Source organism: Hemicordylus capensis, chromosome 16 (assembly GCF_027244095.1).
Source record: "Hemicordylus capensis ecotype Gifberg chromosome 16, rHemCap1.1.pri, whole genome shotgun sequence".
Taxonomy (NCBI): domain Eukaryota; kingdom Metazoa; phylum Chordata; class Lepidosauria; order Squamata; family Cordylidae; genus Hemicordylus; species Hemicordylus capensis.
This window is the reverse complement of record NC_069672.1, coordinates 10,141,115-10,157,647: the sequence shown is the minus strand read 5'-3', so window position 1 is coordinate 10,157,647 and position 16,533 is coordinate 10,141,115. Positions and strand designations below refer to the sequence as shown.

The 16,533-nt window shown below is 50.4% G+C and overlaps 1 protein-coding gene across 2 annotated transcripts in view; it reads left to right on the top strand.

The window, feature by feature from the left end:
* Window positions 1-16,533, top strand: part of PLCH2 (phospholipase C eta 2) — a 310,229-nt gene that overhangs the window by 235,719 nt on the left and 57,977 nt on the right. For both annotated transcript variants that reach the window (XM_053280835.1, XM_053280834.1), the window contains 2 exons: window positions 3,243-3,350; window positions 9,269-9,427. In XM_053280835.1, coding sequence (XP_053136810.1) covers window positions 3,243-3,350; window positions 9,269-9,427 — 267 coding nt within the window. The remainder of the gene's footprint in view (window positions 1-3,242; window positions 3,351-9,268; window positions 9,428-16,533) is intronic.

Below are 16,533 nucleotides of genomic sequence, written 5' to 3'. Positions count from 1 at the left end.
AGAGGGCCTTCTCGGTCGCTGCCCCCGAGATCGTGGAATGCGCTCCCTGCTGAGATACGATCCTCCCCATCTCTGGCTATTTTCAAAAAACACCTGAAAAACCCATCTTTTCACCCAAGCTTTCTCAGCTTCCTAAATTTCTTGGATTTTAATCTCTGGTTTATTTTTAAATTGTTTTAAGTCTTTTGTGTATGTTTTCAACTGGTTTTATGCTATTGTTAACTGCCCAGAGACGAAAGTTTGGGGTGGTGTACAGATTTGATAAATAAATAAATTAATGATGAATTTGATAGGGGTGGCCGCATTATTAGGCTTTTGGTGTGTTCTCGGGCTTTTATTGTCCTGGCCATCGGGCTTGCAGTGGCCAGATCAAAGCTTTGGAAAGTTTTAAAAGCCCAGAAACGGCTCTAAAATTGTATCCATGTTGTCAGAGGAATGAAAATGAAAATAGGCAGGAACGTCCTCCAAAGATTACTCTATGGAGAGAGGGCAACCATTTCTTCATTGTTGCCCTAACCCTAACCCTTTGCTCTGCGGAAAAGCGGCTGCAAAATAGGCTGCAATTACCCCCACGATTTGGGGATAGGGATTAAGGGGGCTTGATAACACAGAGAAAGCTGTAAGTGCAACAGTTGTGTTTTTGAGCAACCACTTGTATTCTTGAGCATTCTAGTAGAGATGTGCACAAATCAATTGTTATGATTCGATTTGAGTTCGAATCAGCCTGATTCGATTCGACCTCGAATCAGGGCAGATTCGATCGACAATGACTCAAGATAAGGCAGCTTTTTCCTATGTTCCTGTGCCCATGCCCAACAAGAGTGATCAGCTGGCCTCTGTGCCACATGGCCAGTGGTAATATTCCTTGTTGGAGAGTCAGAGCTGATGTTGAGAAACCCTGGCCTGGGCAATCCTGAACCAGGTGTATCGATGGCCCGATACAATATAAGGCAGCTTCATATCTGTATGCCCAGGCACGAGTGAGATCAAAGTCACAAGATACATGCACTCCTGTGGCTAATAAGCCCGCTGGCAGTCTGAGCACATCGGTAGATTGTCACACCAGTAAGGGCGAATTTACCCTCTGCGTAGCCTATTTGTTAGGGCTGTTATCTTTTCCAGAATAGAACGGGAGCATTTTATAATAATACACAAACAGCATGCAGAGCTTGTCAGGCTTGGACTCTTCCACAAACTTCTCTTCCACTCTTGCTACTTTCTCTCCCTCTCACCTGGAGGCTCATTGCACTCCCCCAAGATTTCCATCCAAACTGCTCCTGCTGCTTCTGGCCCTTTGTGGATGATTGAGTTTTGAAGTGCCCGGGATCAATGCCACTTTCTCAGAGAACCTGAGCCCCGCGCTTAAAGCAATCCATTTTGATGGAGCTTTGATAAATGCTTGGGATCCTTCTCTCGTCGGCCAACCCAGCCTTTGAGCAGATGAAGCTGAAGGCCTTCGATCTCGCCCCATTAAGATGTTGAGATGGAGATGAATCGATAAAGATATATCAACTGGCCTGAGTTGGGCTCCTCCGTTTTGATTGCTGCTGGAATGACGACCTGCTGGTCTTGGGCAAAGTTTGTCCATTCAAAGTGACAGGGGCTTCATTAGAAGGTGTTATTTTGGGCTCCCAAATGGTCCGTATGTGCCTGCATGTGTGCATGCAGAAGGTTCCAAGTTCCTTCCCTGGCAGCATCTCCAAGACAGGGCTGAGAGAGACTCCTGCCTGCAACCTTGGAGAAGCTGCTGCCAGTCTGGGTAGACAATACTGAGCCAGATGGACCAAGGGTCTGACTCAGTAGAAGGCAGCTGCCTATGTTCCTAAGCTGCCTTATACCGAGTCAGACCCTTGCTCCATCTAGCTCAGTATTGTCTGTATAAGTATAAGTATAAGTCAGACCCATGCTCAGTATTGTCCACCGAGCAAGCTAGATTATCCATCTAGCTCAGTATTGTCTGTATAAGTATAAGTCAGACCCTTGCTCAGTATTGTCTACTGAGCAAGCTAGATTATCCATCTAGCTCAGTATTGTCTGTATAAGTATGTCAGACCCTTGCTCAGTGTTGTCTACCGAGCAAGCTAGATTATCCATCTAGCTCAGTATTGTCTGTATAAGTATAAATATAAGTCAGACCCTTGCTCAGTATTGTCTACCGAGCAAGCTAGATTATCCATCTAGCTCAGTATTGTCTACACTGATTGGCAGTGGCTCTCAGATGTCTTCAGGCAGACGTCTTTTCCCATCATGCAGAAAATACTATTTTCAATCTCTGGCAGCATCTCCAGGTAGAAAGACTTCTGCTTGAAACTGTGGAGAGCGGCTGCCAATCAGTGTAGACAATACTCAGTTATGTGACTTGTCTACTGAACTTGCTCAGAGCAAGGGTCTGAGCAAGGGGTCTTCCCCCATCATGCAGAAGGTCCCAGTTCAATTGCTGGCAGCTTCTCCAGGTACAGTTGTGAAAGACCCTTGCCTGAAACCCTGGAGAACTGCTGCCGGTCAGTGTAGACAATACTGAGCTAAATGGACCAAGGGATCTGACTTGATATGAGGCAACTTCCTTGGTTCCTAGCCATCCTCCATGCCACCTGCTGTTGGAAACAGGTCGTGGAGCAATTTTAGCCCCTGGCTGTTGGTGTCATATATTCAAAAACCATTTCGCAAAGATGCAATACCCCCCCAAATGTAGCTAAAGATAAAGTTGTGCCCTCGAGTCGGTCTTGACTCCGGGCGCCCACAGAGCCCTGTGGTTGTCTTTGGTAGAATACAGGAGGGGTTGACCATTGCCATGTCCCGCACAGTATGAGGTGATGCCTTTCAGCATCTTCCTAATATCGCTGCTGCCCGATAGAGGAGTTTCCCATATTCTGGCAAACACACCAGCAGAGATTCAAACTAGCAACCTCTTGCTCGCTAGGCAAGTCATTTCCTCACTGAGCCGTTAGGTGGCTAGGACTGTGTTAAGACAGCAACGTCCCAAGGGGTGGTCGCATCTTCAGTACCACTTTCTCATATTCGGTCAAATTGTGGTGCTGCGCTGTGTGGTATCTTCCAGAAATGCTTCTGCAAGAGTTTTCAGAACAGCTCGAAGTCCTTTGTGTTAACCTTCTACTCATTACTTTTGATCTAAGCCACGTTTTGCGTTGGAATTCTTGCAGGGCTGAACGACCCCTCCCGAGTGCTTTGCATTGATTCTGGGGTGGCCGCTTTGTCAGCTTAATGACATTTTTGCCTTCCAGGGGAAGAAGCTGCCAGCCAACATTAGCGAGGATGCAGAGGAAGGAGAAGTGTCTGACGAGGACAGCGCCGATGAGATTGATGATGACTGTAAACTAATGAATGGCGATGTAAGTGTGGAAATGGGGAGCAGGGTACAAAAGTTGACGCAGCCCAGACTTGGGAGAGATATGAAGGCGTAGTGTATGTCGATACTGAGGCTGAACTGGAAAGAGCTTGCATTAGCTGTGAAAGCAATTTACACCCTTTTTAAAAAGTCAATTCAGAGTGAGGGCAGGAAGCATTGCTGCCCTCGCTCTGATTTGACTACCTAGTGTCATGACGTTATTTTCAAATGAACCCTGATTGGGCCTATTTGATAAAAAATGGTGTAGAAGTTGTAGGAACAAAGAGAGAAACCAACTGCTTGCAAACAGCCGTTGAAAGAGATAAAGGATTATCGAAGAGAACCCCGGGAGCCTCCCCAAAAGCCCCCTTTTGCCCCAGGAACATGCACAAGTAAAATTCAGCACAGCTCTATTCTTAATTAGAGGTGAGCAGAATTTTATCCATAGAGAGCTTCCAGTTCCAATTTTTTTTTTTTTTTTTGAGAGAGAGAGAGAGAGAGAGAGAGAGAGAGAGAGAGAGAGTGTGTGTGTGTGTGTGTGTGTGTGTGTGTGTGTGTGTGTGTGTGTGTGTGTGTGTGTGTAACCAGCAGACCTATTCTGATGCACCCCATGGCCACTACTGCAAAACTGGTGATGGGAGCTGTGGCAATCCTTCCAGTGGACGCTGGTTCCCACCCCAAAATTCCTCTGGGACAATGCAACAGCATCACTTAGCTGGGTCCACCAAGCTGGAAGGGCAGATATGGCTGCCATCACTGGTAACCCCTCCAAAGCTTTCACCCACCTCTTTGTTCTTTACTCCGGGGGGGGGGATGCCATAATGCCCCCCCTCCCAACGGGGTGTGTGTGTGTGTGTGTGTGTGTGTGTGTGTGAGAGAGAGAGAGAGAGAGAGAGTGTTTCAGTTCAGTCCTGTTCTGAAACTCGATTCATCGCTTTCCATTGTCTGTAGATCACCCAAGAAAGAGAACCAGGGATGGACTATGGACCAAGCCTTATTGGTGCTTTTCCATGGGGCAAACACCAATGGTTTCTGGTGCTTCCCTCCATGAGAAGCCCCAGGAAGGCCAAGTTTTAAGGGCCAGGCTCAACCTCCTGCCTTGCTCCATCCCGTGATCTAGAGCATTGAGTTTCTCCTTTCTCTCCCCGCTCTCTCCTGATGGGCCTTTTGCTAGTAGATTAAAAGAGAGAAGGCTCAAGATTGTCCTGCAAACCTCAGCGGCTTCTCTAAATCAGAACGGCCACACTGTGGGTGCATAGCTGAGCCTGTTGGGATCCTTTCGTTACAGCTTATTCTCATGGCTGCTTTCTCCTTCACTGTGAAAATCAAGCATTTCATAGTCGGAATCCAGATATTTCACAACCAAACAAAGCATACCAAATGGCCGGGGGTGGCGGAGTATATTTCATGACATGAGCTTTTTAAAACAACACCACCACGTATCTGGGGGACTGAGGAAGATCTTGAGAGATCTCATCCAGAACCTATCTAGTTCCACAGATTTTGGACTACAACTCCCATAATCCCCAGCCACAGTGGCCAATAGCCAGGGATTATGGGAGTTGTAGGCCAACATTTGCAGGAGGGCCGAAGTTGAGCAGCCTTGGTGTAGACAATCCTGAGCTAGATGTACCACTGGTCTGACTGGGTAGAAGGCAGCTTCCTATGTTCCTATGACCAGCTCTCCTGCCTTCAGTCACTCAGAGAGCTTACATAGGAAGCTGCCATATACTGAGTCAGACCATTGGTCTATCTAGCTCAGGATTGTCTTCACAGGCTGGCAGCGGCTTCTCCAAGGTTGCAGGCAGGAATCTCTCTCAGCCCTATCTTGGAGATGCTGCCAGGGAGGGAACTTGGGACCTTCTGCATGCAAGCAGAAGAGCGGCCCATCACTGGACAACCTTCATCAATGAGGGAGGACTTGAACCCAGATCTGCTCAGTCCTAGTCTCACACTCTAACCATTATCCCACACAAATTCCCTGTGTGCAGGGAGGAGGTTTTTTGTGGGGGAGAGGTTTCAATCATGTAGCCTCCATCCCCTCCTGAAATAGGGAGGTGCAGGAGAACCTTTACTACTTGATTATACGACAAATACTTATATACTGCTTTTCAACCAAAGTTTGCAAAGCAGTTTACATAGATATAAACAAACAAACTGCTCCCTTTCCCCAAAGGGCTCACAGTCTAAAAAAGAAACATAAGATATACACCAGCAGCCGCCACTGGAGAGATGCTGTGCTGGGGATGGAGAGGGCTGGTTGCTTTCCCTCTGCTACATACAAGAGGATCGCCACTTTAAAAAGCTGCCTCTTTGCTCAGTTAGCAGGGGATTCTTCTAAACCGGTCGGTTTCCCTTATGAGCAGTGGGAGGAGGGCTGGGGCCCTTCTTCTTCTTCTTCCTCTTCTTCCTCTTCCTCTTCCTCTTCCTCTTCTTCTTCTTCTTCTTCTTCTTCTTCTTCTTCTTCTTCTTCTTCCCTTCTTCTTCCCTTCTTCTTCTTCCCTTTCTTCTCCTCCTCCTCCTCCTCCTCCTGTTTCTTCTTCTTCTTCTTCTTCTTCTTTATTCAATTTCTATACCGCCCTTCCAAAAATGGCTCAGGGCAGTTTACACAGAGAAATAATAAATACATGCGATGGATTCCTGTCCCCAAAGGGCTCACAATCTAAAAAAGGAGGGTTCCTTTAATATCCGATTGGAGGACAGTGTTTGTCAATGGGTGGGTGGAAACCTGCAATCGTTCTGATGCCTGATGTTCCCCTTGACGGCTTTTTGTCTCCCTCTCTTGCTTGACATTCCGTCCTTTGCAGTGGAAGGTACAGTCCGAGCCGATTGTCGGTCGTAGCGTTTAGCGCGCGTCGCTTGACACAGCAATGGAGCGAACTGTTGCTTTACCAAACCACAGCTGGGTTGAGAGGGCGGAGGGAAATTGGGGGGCGGGGCTCCAATGTGACCGACGGGAAGGCTTGCATCGTTTTGTATCGGAGGGCAGACCTTAGAATGGCACACGCTCTTCAAAGGGACCAAAGGCTCACTGTGCTTCTACTTTAAAACAAACGCATAGTTGCATTAAGAATAGTTGGGGGAGGAGAGCTGGCCTTGTGGTTCCAAGCACGAATTGTCCCCTTACTAAGCAGGGTCTGCCCTGGTTTGCATTTGGATGGGAGACTACCTTATGTGAGCGCTGGGAGATATATTCCCCCTTAGGGGAGGGGGGGCGCTCTGGGAAGAGCACCTACCGGCTTGCATACAGAAGGCCCCAAGTTCCCTCCCTGGCAGCATCTCCAAGATAGGGCTGAGAGAGACTCCTGCCTGCCACCTGGGAGAAGCTGCTGCCAGTCTGTGTTGGCAATATTGAGCTGTAAGATATTCCCCTTAGAGGCTGGGACCATTGTTCAGTGGTCTTGCATCTGATTTGCATGCAGAAGCTCCTCGGTTCAATCCCTGGCAGCATCTCCAGGTAGGGCTGGGAAACGCGCCTGCCTGAAACCCTGGAGAGCTGCTGCCAGTCAGTGTAGACAACCCTTTAGCAGCGAGAGGAGCAAACATGTATTTTCCCCTCTCCAAAGAGACTTGGAGGGACGTCGGGCAGATAAAGCAAAGTGAAGAAGAGTGTTCTTTTCTCCCAACCGCTTCCTTCGCTGCATTCCGCAGCTTGTTACATTCTTTTTATTAAATAGTCCACGTAGGCCTAGTTTGGCGTTACAACTCTGTCTCCATTAGCCCTTAATTTGTTTTGTCTGCCTTTCTTTCCCCCCCCGCTTTCTGCAAGGAGCATCTGGCCTTCCAGATGTGCTCGGCTAGCCCTGCTCATGAATGACACTTTAGAAGCACAGAGAATGACAGCTTGTTTTCTGATAGTATCAAGTGCCGTATTCTGGGGCTAATTAAGAAGCTGTGGGCTGTCTTCCTTTGAAGGGGCATCTTGATGGCAGGTTAGAGCCCCCAATAAGTATGGGAAGCACACATATTATATGTTACGTAACATACAAATGTGTAGATAACGACAGATGCCTTTGTTTGAAAACCTCTGACAAAGGATAGCCCACCAGGGTGAGAGGCGGATTGTTCCTCTGTCGATCAGCTCTTACACTTGGGAAATCTAAATTATGGATGTGCCAATTGGTTCGGAGTTGCATCGATTCGATTCAAATCGAATCACCCCTTAAAAGGCCACTTTGATTCAAATTCAACACAAATTTTGGAAATTTGAACTGAATTTGATTCGAGAGCCATTTGGCACCCTTTAAAAATCAGTCAGGCCCCCGATTGGTTAAAGAAGGTGCCCAAACAGGTTGAATCAAATTGAATGGTTGTCCTGAATTTGAATCTGATTTGAATTCGAAATGAATTTTTGGAATTCAAACTGAATAAAAAAAATTATTTCGTGTACATCTAAATATTTCTGGAAGTGCTGAAAATGTTATAATCCTTCTGGATGCGTAACTAGAGCACTTTTGGGTGAGTGTGAGGTACTGGCTTGGGATAACCAATGACCAGGCCAGTTTCACAAAAGATGAAGAAAAAAAACTAAGGGAGTAAAAAACCCCACCTAACTGCCCTAATGTAATTCAGTGGGGTGGAATGTTCACAGACTCAGGGGACAGTTAACAGACCTCCAGGTGGGAAGAGCTTATGGAACTCAGAGGCAAGGAGGAGGGGGAGGAGGGCTTGAACACAAAGAGCAGGAAATTTTTCACCTTAAAGAATACTGCTACGCGGGGAAATGACTTGACTAGCAAATCAGAGGTTGCCGGTTCGAATCCCCGCTGCTATGTTTCCCAGACTGTGAGAAACACCTATATTGGGCAGCAGTGATATAGGAAGATGCTGAAAGGCATCATCTCATACTGTGCGGGAGGAGGCAATGGTCAACTCCTCCTGTATTCTACCAGAGACAACCACAAGGCTCTGTGGTCGCCAGGAGTCGACACTGACTCGGCGGCACACACTTTACTCTCAACAAAAAAGACAGTCACAACCCTTTCTGCTTCAGAGGGAGAAAGATATGAGACTGAGACTCCTCATACTTTTCCAGCACTTTTTCACTGCTGAGATTTTATGTTGTGAAAAAGGCCTGAAATCACATCTCTGTAATTTGACATTCCCCTGTCCTACACTGACTCATGTTCCCTGCCTCACCCCCACCTGTACCCTTATTCATTCCTGCCCGCCCAGCTTTAATGGATAAAGTTAGACTGTTCTGCCAGATGTTCTTCCCATTAGAATGATGAGCTTTCAGAAATTCACCTCGATGCTGGCAATTTCCAGCGGGAGCAGCCGTGGTTTGGTAACAACGCATGTGTCACCAAAGTTCTTGTTGCTAACTGTAGGAGGCTTTTTAAAAAAAATTGTTTTCTCTTCTTTTGGTTCTCTTCCAGTTTTTCCAAAAGTTTTCCGACTTGCTTTTTCTTTTAACAAGTTTCGCTCTGGTTGGCCACAGGTTGTACACATCGCAAACACCTTCCAAAGGGATTGAGCCAATTCTGGACTCTTCTCACGGCGTCCGGCATTGGGAAGAAATATCATTCTAGCGGCAAGAACAGAATGATACTTTGCTGCACCACGTAGAAAGCATGGGTCGTATCTGCACTCCAGGTGTCAACTGGATTCACAGTCCCTGGGAGTCGTAGTCCTGTGAAGGCAATTTGCGGAGAGAAAAAACTACAATTCTTTTGCCAAACTACAATTCCCAGGATTCAAGCCACGGGACTTAAAGTGGCATAAAATTGGTTTCTGTGTCGTTACGACCCATGGGTTTGCCCGTCTGGTTTTCTTGGCATGAGGTAGTTGACTAGTCTGTTCGGATCAAACGTAGAGCGCGTTCTTTTGTTGATGTTCCCTTGGTTTCCTCCTTTACATCATATCTGGAGACCCAATCTTTACACCTCTTGCTTGTCTTGACCTTTCCGTGCCTTTCCACAGGCCTCCTCGAATCGGAAGCGAGTGGAGAACATTGCAAAAAAGAAATTGGACTCCCTGATCAAGGAATCCAAAATCCGTGACTGTGAAGACCCAAATAATTTTACAGTTACCACCTTGCCGTCGTCTGGGAAACCCGGCCATAAGCATGATCTGAAGAAGGTAAGCCTTTCGTACCGTGCTGTGCAGGGTGTGGGGTGCCCGAAATGTCAAATTGGAAATGTGTGGAACGTTCTCATGGAGAACCGGGCGCCTCTGTCATGACTGTACCACATCAGGCTGAAAGTGTGGTGCTTGGATCACTAAATGCTCCCACACACACACACACCACACTGTGTGGGAGGAGAGCTGGTCTTGTGGCAAAGGTAAAGTGTGCCGTTGAGTCGGTTTTGACTCCTGTCGTCCACAGAGCCCTGTGGTTGTCTTTGGTAGAATACAGGAGGGGCTGACCATTGCTGCCTCCCGCGCAGTATGAGATGAGGCCTTTCAGCATCTTCTCATATTGCTGCTGCCTGATATAGCTGTTTCCCATAGTCTGGGAAGCATACCAGCGAGGATTTGAACCTGCAACCTCTGGCTTGGTAGTCAAGTCATTTCATTTCCCCAAGCATGCATTGTCCCCTTTGCTAAGCAGAGTCCACCCTGATTTGCATTTGAATGGGAGACTGCATGTGTGAACCCTGTAAGAGATTCCCCTTAGGCGATGGGGCCACTCTGGGAAGAGCCTCAGGATAGGATACTTGCATGCAGAAGGTCCCAAGTTCCCTCCCTGGCAGCATCTCCAAGATAGGGCTGAGAGAGAGACTCCTGTCTGCAACCCTGGAGAAGCCGCTGCCAGTCTGTGAAGACAATACTGAGCTAGATGGGCCAAGGGTCTGACTCCGTATATGGCAGCCTTGTATGTTCCTTTTTATTCTTGTTAAGGGAGCTCTTGGTGGCCCCCAAACGGAGTGTGTAATCGCAGTTAATCCTGACTGATGGCCGCTCTGCCTTTTCGCTCTGCGGGGACGGCTGAGCTCAGAGTGCTAATGGGGCTTTCTTGGCGTCCCCCTAATCATGATAAATATTTCGCGCCGGCCCAGATTGGCCGTGGTTTCCGAGCGCGTGCCGTCAGCCATGCACCGGGCAGTGATGCACAGAGAGCCGTCTTGATCTCCCCTATGAGGAACCATTCATATCACTTTTCTGGAGGCTGTCCTGGAGAGAACAGCCGCCGAGGCCGGTTTGAGAAGGGACCGTTGCGCGTTTGCCCAGGGGCAGGAGAAGGGAGCAAGGTGTGGTCAGTGAAGTGAATTCCATTTGGAGCTCCCACAATGATTGGGGCTCGATGGAGAGCCCTGTGAGCCATGAAACATACTGAAATGTTGGTGGGGGGATGCCTCATTTTCTGTTGCGGTGGAGGAGATGCTTCAGTCAACAGCCCTGTTCTTCATCATCCATTTAGGCTGAGCAGAACTAGGCTGGGATATGGATGCCAGGGAGCCTTATGTATCCGTTTCCAGTGGCCCCCGTAGGGCAGCGGTGGGCAGACGTGTGGCTGGGGATGATGGGAGTTGGAGTTCAACAACAGCTGGAGGGCCAGGTTTGCCCACCTCTGGCTTAGTGTCGTGACCCCGGAACCTGGAGCCCCCTCCCACAAGTAAGGGGTGGAGAGAGGCGTCTGGGAGGCATCAGCAACCTGCAGAGAGAGGATTGCTGGTCTGGTGGTAGCAAGCAGGACTTGTCCCCTTAGCTAAGCAGGGTCCTCCCTGGCTGCATATGAAAGGGAGACTAGAAGTGTGAGTACTGTGAGATATTCATTCCCCTTAGGGGATGGAGCCACTCTGGGAAGAGCTGGAGGTTCCAAGTTCCCTCCCTGTCAGCATCTCCAAGATGGGGCCGAGAGAGACTCCTGCCTGCAACCTTGGAGAAGCTGCTGCCAGTCTGGGTAGATAATACTGAGCTAGACAGACCAAAGGTCTGACTCAGTATATGGCAGCTTCCAATGTTCCTAAATTCCCAAGATTCAAGGTTCCCTCCCTAGCAATATCTCCAAGATGGGGCCGAGAGAGATTCCTGCCTGCAACCTTGGAGAAGCCGCTGCCAGTCTGTGAAGACAATACTGAGCTAGATGGACCAACAGTCTGACTTGGTATATGGCAGCTTTCTGCGTTCCTGTGCCCCTATGTTCCTGGGCTCCTGATGACCCCAGGAATCCTCTTGCCGGCTGAACTGGAGGGAGGTCCTGGTCAGCACTGCCCTCCAAGACCCAAGGGGGAGTGTCTTGGCAGTGTCCTCCAATTCAGAGGCGCCTTCACAAGACCTCCCATCCATGATGGTGCCCCCCGCTCATGCCACCACTGGATCAGGCGCCTTCGAAATCAGGCAACCCCCGTGCGACCAAAACCACCTTGCCTTACCAGCTGGCTGCAAAGCCCAGCCATTCTCCAAGAGGCACCGTTGGAGCAACGTCCTAATCGGTGCTGACCTTGGTCCTGGCCCATGGCCGTGGGTGCTGTCCAAGGTCTGGGGTGCCCCTGGGTCCTCCCTTGGAGAGACTGTGGCAGTGTCTGGAGCAGGATCTTTATCTAGTACCTGTTAGCTTCCAGGATTCCTGCAGAGAATGGTGGGTTACGTGGTCCGCTCCAGCAAGATATGTCTTCCATCAGGACTGTGGTCAAGATTAGTTTGCACAGATTAGTTATTCCCCAGCAGTTACAAAGAACTGAGTCAGGCCACTTCTCCATCTAGCTCAGTTCTGCCAACACTGACTGGCAGCAGCTCTCCAAGGTTTCAGGGAGGGGTCTCTGAAGATATGAGGCATCTTCATATGTCCCAGAAGGTCTCAGGTTCAATCCATTGGGTTAACAAGTAGGGCTGAGAAAGACCCCTGCCTGCATCCTTGCTGCTGCCAATCAGTGTGGACAATACTGAACTAGATGGACCAAAGGTCTGACTCAGAAGGCAGCTGTGGATATTCATCAGGAGCATCCATAGTTCGGTGGCAGAGCATCTGCTTTGCATGCAGAAGGTCCCAGGTTCCCTCCCTGGCAGCGTCTCCAGATAGGGGCTGGCAGAGACTCCTTCCTGAAATCTCGGAGAGCTACTGCCAGTCAGTGTAGACAATACTGAACTAGATGAACTAAGGGCCTGACTCAGTAGGCAGCTCCACATGTTCGCCAGGTGCATCCACAGCATGGATGCCGGCTGCCCGGGAACAGTCTAAAATTGGCGTGTCAGCCCAGACGCCCAAAGCAAAAGGCGGGACGGGCTTTGGTTTTTGTCCTTCCTCGCTTTTAACCTGGGTAGTGGATCTGGGCCACTCGAGATCAGAACTGCTGGGTTGCCCCAGATGACCCCAGATTCCCGAGCTCACCCTCTCCCCCAAATCAGCCTCTGGTTGTGAAGAGAGGCTCCAAATGAACCACTCTCTCGTCCCGGGGTGCACTTCTGATGACCCTCCCGAAAGGGGCCAGATAACCGCTGGAATCGGGTCGGGGAGGCCAGGTGGCCACGCCCGGTAGGACCCTGCGCCAGGAGCCGGGCGGAAGCGGATGTTCGGCTCCTTCTCCCCCAATCCCTCCCCAGGCCCCCTACCTTTGGATGCCCCTCTCTGGCCTGCCGCCACCTCTCAGGACAAAGGCATTTTCTGGCCCACATTCACGAATGGAAAGGGGGAAAGGATGACCCGCCGCCTCCCACGTCTCCATCAGGATCTGCCCGGGAGAACAACATGTTTCATCTGATCGCGGGTGATGTTGCTTTCTTGGTCCACGGCTCCCGGAGGGGAAATGGAAAGCAATTTCTCAGCCCCTCTGCTCTCCGTTCTCTCCCTCCCTCCCTCTCTTTTTTACGCGTCCCTCTGCTGCGACCTTCTGACGATTGCCCTGTAATTACCAGAGGGTCGTGGCGGTGGGGTTTTTTTAAACAACGGCTCTCGCAGTGCCAACCGCATCCGTGGGTTTCTCAATACTGCCGATCTCTTTCTGCGAATGCCTCTGCAAGGGACGTGCGGCCCATCCTGGCTAGCTTGCCTGTGCCCACCAGCCAGGGAGTTTGTGACCGGGGCGAGACGTTACTCCCTGCTCCCGTGAAAACCTGCCCTCGGCCGCCGCTGTCCCTCTACAGAAGCCTTCCTTCGTCTTCCTCCGCTGTCTGATGCAAGGCCGCCCTCCTTAAGGACAGGGATTTTTCAGCGGTGGCACCCAGGCTGGGGAAGAGCCAGTCCTGGAGTCGTGAGCACGGATTCTCCCCTTGGCTAAGCAGGGGATGCCCTGGTTGGCATTTGGATGAGCGGCTTCATGTGAGCTCTGAGGGGAGGAGGCCATAGCTATGGGGTCGATCACCTGCTTGGCATGCAGAGGGTTCAATGAGATCACATCTCCAGGTAGGGCTGGGGAAGACTCCTGCCTGAAACCGGGCTGCCGGTCAGAGCAGACGCTGCTGAGCTTGAGGGTTCAATGGTCTGACTCGGCCGAAGGCAGCTTCCTATATTCCTAAGCCCCAAGGAGGCCACGCAGACATTGGGAGGGGAAGTTGGCAAGATCTCCTGGACATCTGCTTAACCCCTAAATATGGAGATTACTGTGGTAATGTTGTTAAGTCTCGAGACCTGGCTCTCGAGAGATGATCCCGAACTTCCCCGCTCTCAAAGGAGGGGCAGCAAAGGAGCAGATGTCCTTCTGCCTGCAGATTCTCTTGGGCCTCTTTTTCATTGCCGGGTGCAGTTTCAGAACATAAGGACAGCCCTGCTGGATCAGGCCCAAGGCGGCCCATCAAGACCAGCATCCTGTTTCCCACAGCGGCCCATCAGATGCCTCCGAGAAGAGCCAAGGGCACGCCCTCTCTCCTGCTCTTGCTCCCCTGCAACTAGTATCTAGAGGCATTATGCCTCTGAGGCTGGAGGTGGCTTATAACCCCCAGACTAGTAGCCATTGATAGACCTGTCCTCCATGCCTTGGCCTAAGCCCCTTTTTATCCATCCAAGCTGGTGGCCATCACCACATCCTGTGGCAGAGAGTTCCATAGATTAATGATGTGTTGTGTGAAGAACTACTTTCTTTTGTCAGTCCTCAGTTTCCCGGCCTTCAGTTTCATGGGGTGAGCCCTGGTTCTAGCGTTGCGAGAGAGGGAGGAAAATCCTTCTCTCTCCACTCCCTGCATAATTTTACACGCCTCTATCATGTCTCCCGACGGTCACTTCTATTCCAAACTAAAGAGCCCCAGATGCTGTAAGGAAGATTGCCTGGTAAGGAAGGTGCTCCAGGCCCCTGATCATCTGGGCTGCCCTCTTCTGCACCTCCTCCAGTTCTACAATGGTCCTCCTTAAGATGCGGTGACCAGAACGGAAAACAGTTCTCCAAATGTGGCCGCACCATCAATTTCTACAAGGGCATTCTGATATCCGCATTTTTATTTCCAGTCCCCTTCCCAATGATCCCTCGCGTGGAATTGGCCTTTCTCACAGCGGCCGTGCACTGAGCTGTCCACCACAACCCTTGGCATGCTGTGATCTCTCGCGGGCCCTAGTAGTCTGCACTCTCACTTGCAATCTCTCTTTCTTTTGCTCTCCCCACCGCTGAGAAACGAGAAGGGGGTCGAAGGAGGTGTTCAGGTCCATCCCGTACTTCTGTGCCCAACCCTAAGCCGGGCATGTCACCGTGGGTTACAGCTTTGGCACGTTCTCCGCAAGGCTCCCTTGGTGGCCAACCTACATTCTGGGCAGCCCTTGGCGGGTTGCGTAACTCCCTGCCACCGCGGAAGCTTGGCGCGATCATAGGAACATAGGAAGCTGCCAAATACTGAGTCAGCCCATTGGTCCGTCTAGCTCAGTATTGTCTTCACAGACTGGCAGCGGCTTCTCCAAGGTTGCAGGCAGGAGTCTCTCTCTCTGCCCTATCTTGGAGATGCTGCCAGGGAGGGAACTTGGAACCTTCTGCTCTTCCCAGAGCGGCCCCATCCCCAAAGGGGAATATCTTGCAGTGCTCACCCATCAAGTCTCCCATTCATATGCAACCAGGGTAGACCCTGCTTAGCTATGGGGACAAGTCATGCTTGCGACCACAAGACCAGCTCTCCTCTCCTAAATCGAGAGAAGCATCTGAGTCCTTGTCGTTTAATACCCACACCTGATCTTGGAAGCTTAAGGGCTCTTGCCATTAGCTGAATGCCAGTTAATCAGCTGTCGGGATGCGACTCGGAGCCCTTCTAATCCCACCGTCAAAATCCTGACTGGCTGGTTCAGAGACAAGCTTTGTGGCCAGCTGTTGCCACTGAGGACTCGGCCCTGGAAGGAAACGAGCCCTTCTGTGAAACGGCTCTTCTACAGGGTGGCCCATCTTCCTCTGGAAGCTCCTCTCCCAAGTTTTCGTCCACAGGGCAGCTGGCCTGGGTCGGTGCCATCTGGGGGGGATGGATGCTCCTGGTGATTTTTGAGTCCTAGAAACGGGAAAGAGGTGGAGGACAGGCCCCTCCATGGCTACTAGTCTTGATGGCTATAGGCCACCTCCAGGCTCGGAGGAAAGATGCTTCTCAATCCCAGTTGCAGGGGAGCAACAGCAAGAGAGAAGGGGAGACCTTCAGATGTTGCCTTTGGGCTCCTCAGAAGCATCTGGTGGGCCACTGTGAGTAACAGGCTGGGCCTTGGGCCCGATCCAGCAGGGCTGGGTCTTATGTTCTGCTGATCGCATTGCAAAGACTTTCAGCGCGATCTCATGCTGTGAATGTCCCGACCATTGGGGCCTTCTGTGTCTAAATGTGCAAAGAAGTTTTAAAAGCTTTGAGGTTCTATATAGTACAACTTCTATACAACTGTATCAGTGACGTCCGAGGAATGGAAATTGGCAGGAATGTCCTCCAAGGATGACTCCATGGAGAGAGTCCAGCAAATTGTTCATTGTTACCCTGACCCCGACCCTGAGCCCTTCCTCTGTCAAAAGCGACTGCCGTTTCCCCCGAATCATTTGGGAGCAGGGACGAAGAAGAGGAGATGACCTACAGGAAACTGTCTGTGCAACAACACTGTTGCCCGTTCCCCATCTCTAATGGGGTAGATATTGCCAAAACCCACGTGGAGTATTTCGTTTCCTAAGATGGGACCGAGGGTCAGACGTTTAGGTCTGATCCTGGGCTATTTCAGGACAGCGTCCTTCCCAGTCCTACATGGGCATGCTGGGAATCGAACCCAGGACACTCCACACGCAAAGTAGAAGCTGCAGGGGAGGAGAGCTGGTCTAGTGGTGGCAGGCATCCATTGTCTCCTTTGCTAAGCAGGGTCTACCCTGGTTTGC